The sequence below is a fragment of the Bemisia tabaci genome, chromosome 7 (genome assembly GCF_918797505.1).
Source record: "Bemisia tabaci chromosome 7, PGI_BMITA_v3".
In the NCBI taxonomy this organism is placed as follows: Eukaryota; Metazoa; Arthropoda; class Insecta; order Hemiptera; family Aleyrodidae; genus Bemisia; species Bemisia tabaci.
The window spans coordinates 32,349,170-32,363,458 of NC_092799.1; the positions used below are offsets into that span (position 1 = coordinate 32,349,170).

The 14,289-nt window shown below is 39.7% G+C and overlaps 2 protein-coding genes across 3 annotated transcripts in view; both read left to right on the top strand.

Annotated features, from left to right (window-relative positions):
- The window catches only part of LOC109031428 (protein O-mannosyl-transferase TMTC4), a 29,134-nt gene extending 22,988 nt beyond the window's left edge, over positions 1 to 6,146 (top strand). Inside the window, exon 13 of the mRNA XM_019042937.2 lies at positions 295 to 6,146. Coding sequence (XP_018898482.1) covers positions 295 to 431 — 137 coding nt within the window. The 3' untranslated portion in view covers positions 432 to 6,146. The remainder of the gene's footprint in view (positions 1 to 294) is intronic.
- Positions 6,147 to 9,563: 3,417 nt separating this feature from the next.
- LOC109031439 (uncharacterized) lies at positions 9,564 to 13,646 on the top strand. Of its 2 annotated transcripts, none has more exons than XM_072302470.1 (3): positions 9,564 to 10,080; positions 10,884 to 11,238; positions 11,627 to 11,764. In XM_072302470.1, exons 1-2 carry the CDS (start codon positions 9,572 to 9,574, stop codon positions 11,119 to 11,121), a joined length of 747 nt encoding a protein of 248 aa, XP_072158571.1. In that variant the 5' UTR covers positions 9,564 to 9,571; the 3' UTR covers positions 11,122 to 11,238; positions 11,627 to 11,764. The 2 variants fall into 2 exon arrangements, with proteins under 2 accessions (XP_072158571.1, XP_072158572.1); XM_072302471.1 differs by lacking the exon at positions 9,564 to 10,080 and adding an exon at positions 13,353 to 13,646 and having other exon boundaries at positions 10,900 to 11,238; positions 11,627 to 11,963.
- Positions 13,647 to 14,289: the final 643 nt, after the last annotated feature.

Here is a 14,289-nt window from a genome sequence, read left to right on the forward strand (position 1 = left end):
ATATTTACCTGTGTGGTACTTTTAGGTCGCTAATCAAGAAAATCAAGTGAGGTAATCAAAATTGTCATGCGCGGCTCATTTGACTAGTCATGTTAAGTGAAACTTCTTAATAATTATATTTTTCCATTCTCCTGACAGCTCATTTAAAGCAATTGAAATACATGCGCCATACTCGTCACAAATAACTTTCATCGAATTGGAAGAAAATATGTAGTTAGTATCAACTCTTTCACTTGTCTGTGCAGTGTGCATTAATGAATAGTTCTCTTACTTATTTATTTATTTTTCTTTTAGGGGTTTTGTACCATCGATGGAAGAAATTTGACAAGGCCGAGCATGAATACAAGATTGCGTTAAAGTTGAATCCCCATCTCACCAGCGCAAAGGAAAATCTATCATCTTTGAGAAAACTTCGTAGTTCAGCATCGTAGTATTCCGTCAATGCTGTCAGTCCAAAAAGTCTGTGCAATCTCATGCATGGAAACTCCTTGCAAAAAACTTCCTGCTTCACCTTGTATGATCAAAAAAACATTCCTCTCTAAGTCTTCTCATATTATTAAATCCTTATAGCGTCTGTAATTTTTCCTGTTTTTGCAGTTTTCCTTTCAAATAATTGTGTACCCCATCAGAATGGTTTGCCATCGATTCATGTAGAATGTAGGTGCTTGAAAGGTTTTAAGCTTACACTCATAGCACTGCATCTATGATTTTTAGTGGTGCCTTTTCAGCCAGCGTCTAAATTTTAGAAGCTCTAATCTAAGAGGGTCTCAAAATTTAAAATACTTGAAAGCACCTGAATTTTTTAATGGTTGTGAAAAGACAGTATGGTTATCAATCAGATAACTGCCAGCACAATAATTGTAACTTTATAGAAAGCGTTGAACGTTTTCAATTTTTTTTTTTTTTTAACGGTAAGCCCTTATTTTTTAGTACCCTTTATCAGATGTTCTTTTTCGTTAATGGAATTGATCCTATTCCTACAAACGCTTCAGAGAAAATAATGAGTATTCTTCCCTTTTTAATGTTTGAATATTTTTACATGTTCTAGTCAAAATTAGAAAATGGAGGCATTTTATTGCATTTTTTAGGATAGGAACATGAGCTTTCTAAGTTTCAGTGTAATCTTATTGACAGTTTTTGTACTTAGTAAATAACGAAAAAGCATCTCGAATAAGTCATTAATTAACATAGACTCTTTTACAAAATTTTGATTTTTTCTCTCTTGTATTTTTGTTTTATTTGTTACAAATTCGTTGAGTATTAGTAGACTAAATTTGAGGGTTTGTGTAAATTTGAAGAAAGTGATAATCCTATGTCCTATGTCCTAGAATTATAATTGAATGCATTCAAGCAAAATAATTTTTTGTACAAGTAAATCAATTGCAAATAGGTTTATGTAAAGATGGCTTATTTTACAGTAATATATCTAATGGGCCACAAGGCAAAGTCTGAATGTAAAAAAATGCTGCATATTTTTTCTCAAGAATCTTTCGTAGAGAATGATTTACACAGTGGAAAGTTTGGAAATCAACTGCTGAAAAATAAATTAAGAAGTATTTTTGCCATGGGTCAAATGGAAGTTAGATTATTTTGTCATTCGACCTATGTTGATGGTAAACACTCATATCCCGTTCAGGAGTTCAATTTTCAGATTCTTTGTTGTGTGTTTCGTTTTCCTTGAGGAAATTTGAAGAAATAATAGGTATGTTGCGCAATTGTTTAATTCATACCTTCTGCCATAGTCCATTGTTCCCTGTACTTTGTTCTTTTCGTGAAAATGCTGTTTTCGAACAGCATTTACTTTATAATTCAAAAGGTAATTTATTCGGTAATAATCAGTGTAAAATCTGAGCATTTAAACAGTCTATTCATCTCTTGCTGATCTGAAATAAGTACTCACCTGTCAAAACTCAATTCTATGATACGCACAACTTATCCATTTTTACTGAAATTTTAAAGTCTAATGGGAGCATTCATCAAATGTATAGTTAAAAACCTAAAGGTCTGAACACTCGAATTTGTCATTATTTTTGAGTTTGCTGATAATAGGGTCAGATTTATCCCTTTTAATTATTTTTGGTTATTTTGTTCTTATTCAAATGATGTTTTTAGTATAACTGTGTCCATTAAGTTGCTACAGTTTTTGTTGTGTAGTTTTTTTCAAAACGTGTTGTGTTGTTACTTAAATTTGTTCATGAGCTGACAAGTAATAAATTGTCCCAGTATTATGTTTTTTGAGGCAGTTGTCTTGCTGTTTTTTACAAGATTCAAAATCAGTCAACGAAATATGTATTCTTTATTTTTTACTTTAGCCCCTGTGTCTAGTTTATGTTGCCTTAGCTGCAGGTGCTCAGGGACCATTTTTGCCCCTGTTTGGTCGTTATACTGCTGAAAATATTAGTGTTTTGAGTTGAAAATCTGCAGAAGGTAACAGCTTGTTTCAGGACCTAATGTTAAAGTTTGATTGCATTGTTGTATTTATCATATCTAAGATATTAATTGTACTTTAACTGTGTATTTTACAAGAGCCAACTGCATGGTTTCCTGTAACCTTGGTAAACTGCTTAGTTTTGAAATTTGTTTGCTTGATTTTTTGTAGAGGCTTGAATAGAGTGCTTGAATTTTTCTATTCAATGATTGTCAGGTTGAATGTTCACTGTTTTCAGAAATAACAAGCATTTGACGTCAATTAGATCATTTGGAAAGATATTGTACCTATGAAAGAAATTGCAATCAAGCTTCAAAGTAATCCAAAAATCCCTAACAAAGGCTTGTCATATGGGAAGAAAACTGTGCATTTAGAAACAATATTGTTGGTAATTAGCAAAAAGAAAAAAAAAATTGTGAAAACTGTCTAGAAATTCTTCAAAAAGTGATTGATTTTTTATTTCGAGGCTGCATGAACCATGTAGTCACTAATGGACTAATTTTAACGTCCATTTTGGCAGTGTGGCTGACATAGCCATTCTGAGTTATTTTTTTTTTTTTTTTTTGGTATGTTGAAAATTAACTTGATTGTAATCCGATAACCTGAACTTTTATCAAATTTTCACTTACATAACCGTTTTTTAAATTTAAGCATCGTCAGTTTAAAACTGAACGTTTTTAGATTTGAGCTTTAACTGTTTGAAAAATCATGCGGATGAAATTCTCAATCATGCAATGAATATTTAATGAATCTGTCCACATGAAAGAAATTCTTTCAATGAATTATTCCTCGTTTTCTCATGTATTCATAGTCATAACAAAAATTTAGCCTACGCCAAATTTCTTGATATTCCATATGTAGTCCATTCAACAAAATTTGAAATCTATTCCACTCAACTGCCCATTGGCTGGTCAATTTCTTGTCATCATCAGGTGACGTTACAATTGGTTGTACCTAGTGGCAACTGGACGCATTTTAAATTGTAAAGAATTGTCATATCATTTGTCTATGATGTATTAGCGTTTAAGATCTTGCAATTTATTCTTCGTTGCTATTATTATTTATTTACCTGTAATCGAGAATTTCCCCCCTGTATTTTATCTTGATTGTTTTGTTTAATTTTGCAAGCCTATTAGTATCATCAGGCCAAGCCTGCTTTCTTTTGAGACCTACTGAGCCTTACAATTAGCTGAATTTTAGCTGATTAGTTGGTAGGTAGTGTTGACGAATTAACATTGTTTTAGAAAATTTTGGAAGGATCATCTGAATAGCACTTGATTATTTAGTTGTTTTCAATTGGAATCAGTTTAACCACATCAGATCTTGCGCAATTTTCTCTGATGTTTTATTTTTTAAACAGAAAACTAAGTTATACTGAAACTTGACATTTTGTGAGTATATTCTTCATAATCTGAAGTAAATTCACAGAAATGTTCAAATTGTTCACTAGTTTAGTTCTCTGTTAAGAAAATAATATTGTTTACTCAATAATAATAAATTCTTGAGAAAAACATGAGAGGAAATTAGGCGACGGACATGAAAAATTCTCTATTCTTCTGAGTCGTCAATGTGATTCCAGTGTCCTAACATGCTTATATTAGTGTGTTTCCCATGTCAAGGAGAATTCATCTTTATCAAACTTGCAAACATAATCAATACTCTTAAGTATTCGAACGTCCTGAAGACAGGCAATGAATTTTTGTTTTGTTTTTTGTTTCAAGACTTTCTAAGGTCTGGTGATTTGAATTTATTTGATTCTTTTTTTTTTGTTTTTTTAGTTTTTTATTTCCTTCTTGCAAGTGTTACTTTATTTAAGTTTTCAAGTCTCTCACATTCCATGAATGTTTAATTTAAGTTTTTTGTGATGGCAAGTAGATTAACTCTAGGCTGTAAGACGATCCATGATCAAATGTTATTTTTAGGTGAAAGAAATTCAATATTTTTGCGGGTGTGCTGCGAAACTACTGAAAACTGTAAACCTCAAAAAAAGGATGGTGTAGATACACCATGATGTTATCACAAAATATTTTAGTATAATGTTTCAAAAATACTGCAGAGCGTTTGCTTAAATTCTTGACCTCAGTATTATTGAGGTAATTAGTGAATTGATTTCAATTAGCTTCTTCAACCTGTATCGGGTCAACAACATCATTACGTTTCAGTTAAAACGCATCTAGTTATTTAAGTTGAAAATGTTTTGTTATTTCTGTTTATGAAAAAAATTCAGTCTCACAAGCCTCAGAAAAAGAATGCCGTTAAAAACCAGGAGGAGAATTAATTGTCCAAGTTCTCATGTTTCAGAAGGGTTTGCGTAATAAGGTCTCTTCTTTTTTTCTCTCTCTCTCTGAATCGTACTTACTTATTCATCTATTTAGCTCTGAGGAAAATTTACATTTCTGCAGAATTTGTCTGTATACCAGTTGTTGCAAAACATTATCTCAGCAACTTGAGTAGATAATAACATAGCATGTGTTGATTACGGCTGTGAATATGCACTTTTAGTATTCGCTATTTTTAGGAGTTCCACACACGGTGTAACGCACAGTTAGAAGAGTGAAGTCTCTCATATCATTGTCGCATTCACAAGTCACAAGATAAGAAGGCCAATTTAAGTACGGATTACATTTATTGTTTTTTATTTTAATTTTTAAATTTTATTGAACATGTATTTGATAATTATTCATCATTAATGATAAGAGAATATGCCTGCCATTTATGGACAGTTTTTTATTCTCTTCTTTTTATAAAATCCTCTATCATATTTTTGCGTACTTTTGAAACAAGCTTCTTAATGGTTGTGACTTTTGAAATAATATTTCGTGTGAATCAATTCTCACACTATCAGTGCAGGAATTATCTCAATTTTTATACTTTTGTATTTCTGTAGCCGTAAATATTTTTAATTTACTTACCTCTTTTTTACTTGCATTTTTTATCATTTTCTACGATTTCTGTCTGAAATTTCGTATTGATTTATCACCACTTCTATTCACTGTCTATCATTGTCTACCATGTGAATCATGTTTCTTTTGAAATGACTGAAATAAAGTAGTAAATCTCAAACAATTTTTGTTACTTATCTTTCCAATGTGCTTTTAATTTAATCATGCTCGCAAAGGCTCAGGATTCGGAACCTCCGAGAAATTTCGTAGGCCAAACGAGGCATTGCCAGAGCAAATTAAGCCTGACTTAAAGAAGGTTTGTCCGTGGCTGAAAATAAATCCTTACAATTGGACGTTTTTCTGCCAAACGGAACTATGTGCATTATGGCGTGAGCCCTGTTATGCATATATTCTTATGGGTCCCAGGGCTCATGTCTTAATGCACATAGTTCCGTTTGGCAGAAATACGTCCAAATAGCAGTGAGAGACTCACCTCTATGACCAGGTTGAAGGGCGGCGTTACTGACTTTTCTATAATATTTCCTGCATCAAGGGCGTTTCAGCTATTTCAGTATAATTGATTCAGGATTAGATCCAAAGATTTCACAGGACTGTTTATTGGGTCCAAATAAGACATTTTTTCTATGATATTTTTTTAAAGCCACTCGTGCATGTTGTCCATCCGATAAGTGAAGAGGCTTCTCTAACTGAAAATTGCACTTAGTAAAACTAAGTAAATTTCAGAGAATTAATCGAGTTAAGAGAGGAACTAAACACGCAATTTGGCCTGGAGCTTAGCGCAGAGAGGAATGATGACGAGGACTTGAAATGAAAAGGACAAGCCCTCGGCGCGGCGGTCGGCATTAAACACATATTAGCGCCTACAAGACTGCATGAATACTTCACCCATTGCGTCAAACACAGTGCGGCAGGAGCGGTGGCGGAAACGCATAGCGCCTACAAGACTGCAGAATACTTCACGCATGCGAAAACAGTGCGATCAGCGCGGCGGCCGCGGAAGTTAAAATTATTCAACCACATTTATGTTTATTCTTTCATAATTTTTTGGTTCATTTCTTATGAATGGAGGACCTTGTCCACACAAGAGATAGGTTTACGGAACTGAACTTTCGCGCAGAGTTCCATGAAATTTTACCAGTAATGTTGACAGGGCTTTCGCAAAAAATGTATCCAACGTGAGTAGGTAAACGCGTCTTATGCACCCCTCCCCCTCCGGCACGTTCACTTGATGGTTTTTTTTTTTTGATGTTTCAAAACGAATGAGAAGGGAGCGGCAAAATACAGGCGGCCCATGGGCGGCAAGTAGGTAAATCCTGCCCTGTAGGTGGTATATAAACATTTCTTAGGGTAAGTAGCTCTGAGTTTTTGTCGTAGAATCCATAACCGCATGTAAGCTTTTTGAATTGAAAATTTCCATAACTAGGGATGTCTTCCTCCCAAAAACATTATAGATACCTACACATTAATCTTCAGACGCACCAGTCTCCCCCCCCCCTCCCCCCTCGCCCGCCCCGAAAAGTTTTCGGGAGCATGTGGAGAGAAGATTGCTTAAACTTCGAGCCACTACTATTTTAACTCACCGGAGGTCAAATGGATCGCGTTAAGCAGAAAGGAACCAAGCCACATCAGTAATTGCCAAATTTAACCGGGCAATTTAATTTTTTCATGAAAGCAGTCGTGCGGATTTTGGTGCGAATTTCAGTGAAATTTCTGCCTTGGCAAATAATTCCTTAAAAATTTCAAAGGGATCCGCTCAAACGTTCTCTTGTAAAAAAATGAAATTGCTCGGTTAAATTTGGCAATACCTGATGTGGCTTGGTTTCCCTCTGCTAAAAGCGGTTCGAATTGCATACTTAACGAAAGGAAGGAACTTTAAGTGATCTGTGGCGGAGCAATCCGGTGGACCCGATGGACCACTAGTACTAGACTATAAGATCTAAAGCACGACTTTTGCTTCTTATTCTTCATCTAAATTTCACGCAAAATACGCGAAACATGTCGCTAAAACCCAAAATCACTTGATAAATATGAAATCAAGGTTTATAGTGTCTGTGCATTGAAGTCCTCGCGTAGCTACTGCTACTCCACTGGATGCAAAAATGTATACCTACTATCAACAGGCGCCCAACATTTTGCAACTACCCGCATAGGCAACACCGCAAAAATGAATGCTTTGACTCGATCGCTCATGCTTTCGAACATTCTTATTAACCTCCAAATAAGTTGAAGCTCGTGATCGATAAGTGCTAAATTGTTTAATTTATCTAAATTTTTCGTTCGTTCGGGCTGGGATTTAAAAAGAAAATTGAAGGATTGTGCGTTGATATGCGCTCACTTGCGTGCCGATAAGCACTCACTTGCGCGTCGATAAGCGCTCTTTACCTCGTCCCGCGTGACGCTTTTCTCTCTTAAAAATTTTTACTAATGTTTATATTCTGTGTCGACTCCTAACAGCAGCAAATTTTAAGTAGGTATCTGTCCTAATCTTATCATGAGTGTAAGCAGGACTGCATCATTTCAAAATCGTCGTATTACACATTAACCGGTAAGCTTTCTCCTTTTAAAATGCACCCATATTTTCAATATATTTTCCTACTATTAATATCTGAAAAAGTATCTGCGAAATTTTTTCCGCGGTACTTTTGCCTTCATTTTTTTTTACATGTTTTACGTTAAAATTTGATTTTATACTTTTGAGGCTCGTATCTACTCATTGCGAATCAAATTTTTAGAAAGTAAGTACAAATCGAGTGAAACTTGCTCTCAGTCGTGTACGTATCGAAATTATGGCGATCGGGCACGTAGTCAGGATTTTGTTTAGGGGAGGGGGCGTCTCCTCATATGAGAGGAGGCTCGAGGGTCCTCAACTCTCACGCATCATTTTTTTTAAAAAAAAAAAAACCCCGTTTCATGCTTCCGAAAGAGGAGCTTGAACCCCCCCCCCCCCCCCCAATACGTGCCTGATGGCTATAGGCGATACCCAGGATTAATTGGACTACATTTTGCAATTAGGAACTATACACTTTCTGGCTCAGTTTAGCAACAACGCATGTTTCATCAGTTTCCCTAAGCACATCAGTGTTTTTACCGATGAACCAGAAATTGTGGTACCTAATTTCAAAATGCAGTCCAATTAGTGCAATCCTGGATTGAGTTCCAAGTGTCCAGTTTCCATGCACTTTAGGAACATGGACGCGGCCAACACTTTCTTGAGGATATAGGATAAGGCCAAAGCCACGGGGACTCAGAGGGACACAGCAGCATAGCAGCACACCAGTGGCGTGCTTTGCGATATATCGATTGAATTTGCCATTTAAACCTATGGGAAATAATCGATAGACAGGGTGTTGGCAGCGGACACCTTAATAATCGATTCTTTACCATGGCTTTAAATGGAGAAATATCGATAATCGATTTCATAATTATCTAAAATATCTCCCATGTAGCAAATATTTTTGGCTTCCCACCAAAAACATGTTAATTTTAAAGGGAAATAATTGTGTAAATTTTAATACTGCACATATGTTAAGTATTTTTGAAAGAAAAGAAGAAGTTGCACAGTTTTGAAAACAGTACTGCAATCGCGCTAGTCTCTTTTGCTAAATGCGATCCAAATATCGACGGTGAAACTACCAAACCACGTATCTCGGTTTGCGACGTCGCAGACTTCCTGCCATACTTTATTTTTTAAATGAAAACTACTTAACGTCCAGTCTTGAAAATTTCTGTGATTTTTCCTCTTCGTGCAGAGAAAATTCTGTGAAAATTTCAAGGAATGATATTGATTTGGTCTACTTCACAAAAATAAAATGTGAGCGTAAATTTTTAAACACCGCAAACGAGATACGTGGTTTGGTAGTTTCACCGTCGATATACCAAGACTTGGCAATTTTTTTTTTTTTTTTTTTTTTTTTTTTTTTTTTTTTTTTTTTTTTTTTTTTTTTTTTACAAATATTTTCCAGGACTTTAGATGTAGTACTCTGCAATAAAACAAGACATCCGTTCCTTTTCAGACGCAAGGAATATGCCCGTAATCGAGTCAAGGAGCCCAGCTTATTCATGTTCAGTCTCCTTGTAAAACGGTTTACTTGACGAGGCCGAGTCGAGGAGAATGTTCGGCCAATCGGAGATGAGAACTGAGCAGTTCGGCCAATCGGAGATGAGAACTGACACGTTCGGCCAATCGGAGATGAGAACTGGCAGTTCGCAATCAGATGAAACTGCAGTTGGCCAATCGGAGATGAGAACTGACACGTTCGGCCAATCGGAGATGAGAACTGGCATGTTCGGCCAATCGGAGATGAGAACTGGCATGTTCGGCCAATCGGAGATGAGAACTGACACGTTCGGCCAATCGGAGATGAGAACTGGCATGTTCGGCCAATCGGAGATGAGAACTGGCGCGGTGACGGATCAACGCCCGCCGCGGAAGTCCCTCTTCGAGGACGATGCGGACGACCCTCCCTCGGGGTACCCAACACCGGAGCCGGCCTCCGTGGAGACCAAGTACTCGCAGATCAACGAGAACCTGCAGAACATCATCTCGTTTTGCAAAAGCAAGCTAGGGACCATCCAAAACCAACCCCAAGTCCTCCAGGGGGAACTGAAACACTGCAAGGCCCAGCAGCAGCAGATCCTCTTCGAGGATGGCTTCCCGGACAGCATCGTCGAGGGTGACGCTGGTATGGCGTCGGCCAAATTTTCCTACCGGTCCGCCGCCGGGCAGGTCCCCCAGAAAATGCGATTCAGGTAGACTGGAAACAAGGTTTAATTTCTCCGCAAAATTTTAGAAGTATTTGGGCTGCCGGACATAAATTTTAGAATTTTCTTCAGGTTTTCATTGCATTTTTCTCACTCTTTCAAAGTTTTTCTGGAAAATTCAATAGCTATACCTATTTTAGTTAGACAGTTGCCCTTCAAAGAAATACAACGTACTGAATCGAAAATTCTTTACTAACGACGCGGGCGTAACTTTTTTTAGGTTAAATGTATTCAATTTCAACCATTAATTACATTTCTGTCTATTATGCGACAAGTGCTTTAATGGATTCTTTTAAAAGACAGTCTTTTCAATTCCTTTTTTTGACCAAATAGCTCAGTTTCGAATTATCCAAGAATTTCGTTTATCCGCGATACACTAAAAGAAAAGATACGGGCTATATAGACAATAGACATATCGTTCGTTCCAGGCTCAGAGGCCGAAAGTTCCGGATGCTGGAGCCGTAGCTTCGATTGCTCCGGGTGCTGTACCCGGAACTTCCGGCCTCTGAGTCTGCCAGAACGTGGAAAGTACGTCTATATACCACGTAAGTACGATTTCCATGGCCGGAGTTTTTTTTTTTTTCAGTGTATAGCTCCGGACCCGCAGCAATGGCGAGGTGTGAATGATCGATTATCGATATTTCCTCATTTAAAGCTGTGGTAAAGAATCGATTATTAAGATGTTCGTTGCGAACACCTTGGTTATCGATCCTTTTCTATAGGTTTAAACGGCAGATCAATCGATATATCGCCACTGCCACTGAATAATCGAGACTCTTCTGTATTCGCAGGAGCCCTGACAGCTACATGAAGTGCCAGCAGGAGAAGCAAAGGGACACGAACGGGGTCGAATCCCAAGTTCATCCCTGGCGGGAGGGCTCGATCGGTGCCAGCGTCGTTCGCGCTGCGACTCCAGGCGGTGGAGCAAGAGGCTGCCGCCCGGAAGATGGCCGTGCGCAGGTGGATCCGGCCGCAGTCACCGGAGGTTCCGGCCGCTGGCCCCGGGCCGCTCCTGACCAAGCTACGTAACCTCACAGGCTCGCCGATCATCCCGCTTGACTGCCCCAAGTGCCAGCTCGAGATCTCCAAGAGGGAGCTCGAGACCATGCGACGCAACCTCTACCGCGCTCAGGGGCTACATTGTTGGTAAGCCAAGGGATTATGTCGTTCCTATGACGCAAGGGCGTATTTCAATATCTACGTGGCGCAGAGCCTTCATTTTTTGGTGTGGACCCAGCACCTTTCTCCACCTTATTACGTACAGTTCGGGCCACTTCTTAGTTGTGCTCCCCCCCCTCATTTTTTTCTTCATTTTTCAGGCGCCATGACCGATTTCTTAGGCCCATTTGGCGCGTTGGCGCCTGTGAGTTTCGAACACTGGGTGCCCAGAGGACCCCCAAGTTGATACATATTACCGATCCTAAATTCCCCGCCTCTATCCCCCCCCCCCCCCAAAAAAAAAAATCTCAGTGTAAATAGATTTTGGTTTTAATGTGCCCTATTTTGATTAAACATGTTCTGTTGATGGATACAGCGGTTGCGGTTGCGGGGGCGACGAGGAGCCGACAGGGCCTGGCCGAGTGGGCGTGCACGTGTGGTGTGGGGCGGCAGCGAGGGCGCCGAGACCTGCACCGCGAAAAGGGGCGCGACCTGGCGCTGCCCACTCCGGTGCCGATACCCGTCGGGCTCGGGCACACCAACCGGTTCAACGGCTGCCTCCGGTCCTGCAGCTTCCACGCGACGCCTGTGCCTGTGCCTGTCCACTGCCCCGGCAACAACGGTTGCTGCCGCCACTCGGATGTCATCCACGACGTCGTCCCCAACTTCGTCCACCACGAGGACACCCACGGCAAATGCAGGGATTGCCACAGGTCGGTCCCGAATAAATTTTAGTCATTTTTCCGATAGTGAAAGTCAAAAAAATATTAATCTTTATGGTGATTCGATGGACACCATATTTTGCGTCAGAACGGCATGCGATATATCGCATCAATTGGTTCCATTTTTTCAGCTACTCGTCATTTTCCTCCAAATTTGAGATCGCAATTCTGTTGTCAGGAGACTAAAGCACTCTTTTACCAATTTTAACAAAGAAATTCGACGTAATAAAGACGTGGTTTTTTCAGAGAGAAAACGTCGCATTTGATACTGATGACTAAACTGCACACGAATGCGATATTTTCTCTCTAAAAAAACCACGCCTTTATTACGTTGAATTTCTTTGTTAAAATTGGTAAGTGAGTGCTTTAGTCCCCTGAAAAATGACGAGTAGCTGAAAAAATGGAACCAATTGATGCGATATATCTCATGCCGTTCTGACACAAAATATGGCGTCGATCGAATCACCTTAATTGCTCAAAATGCCTAAGGGGCCTTTCAAGGATTGCGCAACGAACTTTTGTCGATTTTTTGACCCCCCTCCCCTTGTAACGCAAACCTACCCTGGTAAAAATTGGCAATAGGAGCTGCGTTTCAAAATACCATAGGAGTTCTTGTAGCCGACTGAAGAAGGCGACAGAAAATCATATAGCTGGCTGTAGAAAGTGGAATAAATCATACGGCCGGGCTACACGAAGCGATAAAAAATTATACAGCCGGGCTATAGTTCCTATCGCCGGGCTTTACACTTTATCGCCTGGCTGTTGCTTTTTCACCATCGGCTATGAAAGGCTATAAGAAATTGTGTAGAAATTCGTGTGCTTTGTAAATCCTTAAGTTTGTAGGGAATCACCTTAATATTTACAAAACGCACATCATATTTCCCTTTACTGCATATTTTTTTCATCGATTAAAATGAGAATAATCCATACAGAGTGTGCAAACAAAGTCATGAGTTGAAAAACGCTGACTCCACGAGATTAAATAGTAGAGCCTAACACAAAGCGGAGCGGCGGCACACTGCCGCCTACAAACCTAACAGGGATACTTCACGCATTGCGCAATGCGTGAAGTATCCCTGTTAGGTTTGTAGGCGCCAATGCGCGTTTCGCGCTGGCTGCCCGCCCGCCGCGCGGCGCCGCACCGTATACCACGGCGCCTTTTCCTTTGAAAATTTTAATGAATCTGCTTTGTACATGCAGGAAATTCACTGAAATTTGCCCCAAAATCCGCACAACCGTTTTTATGTAAAAAATTAAAATGTCCAATTAAATTTGGCAACAGCTGATGTGGCTTGGTTCCTCTCTACTTAAATGGGTCCGTGTGGCTGAAGTTTTAGACGAATCGTAATGATAACCCTTTCATCGTGTCTCATTGAACAGGCAAGACATGCTTCACGACGCGATGAAATTGAAAAATTCCCTCGATATGCAATACGAGCAACAAAAGACCTCGAGCCTGCGGCGCCATTACGAATCCGTTGGCGGAACCGAATGTTGTGTCGGAAGCGGAAACACATGTTGGACCGGAAGTGACGACGGGAGGTGGACGACGAAAGCGGAAATGCCTCGCGCGACGGTGCGGAAGGTGACCGAGATCGGCGACTGCGTGGAGAAGAGCGGCCGGACAGCTGGAGGTAGAAGTGTGGACGAAGACGGGGGAAGCGGGAATGGAGAAGAAAGCGGAAACGAGAGTGACAGTGGCGGACACAAGAGCAAATACTTGGACACGAGTTGTTGCTCGGGGGAGTCGGTGAGATCCAACGGCGATTTTGCGTATTTTGAGGAGCGGATAGGCCCTTATGCCTCCACCTCCGTGCCCTCCATTGATGAGTGACCCGCAAATCGTCGTCTTTCTCCTCACCTCATAGTGAAAAGGTATGGAAATGAAATTATAAATGGGTATATATCTGCCAGACGAAACCAGAGACAGGCGGGAAAGATTGGCACTGTATTTGGCGCAATGCGGGAAGTATTCCTACAGTCTTGTAGGCGCTATGCGTTTCACGCCGACCGTTGCTGACCGCACTGTGTCTGACGCTATGCGTGAAGTATTCATGCAATCTTGTAGGCACTATTTATTATATGTTACATGCCGACCGCCGCGCCGAGGGCTTCTCCTTTTCATCTCAAGTCCTCGTCATCATTCCTCTCTGCGCTGAGCTTCAGGCCAAATTGCGTGTTTGGTCACTCTCTTAACTCGACTAATTAAAGATGCTGTCTCTTGTATCACCGAAAAACAACAAAATTAGAAATTACTATACTCTCAAGAAAGAGAGATTTTGTCCCATTTTCTCATTGATAATTTTTTTTCTGAATC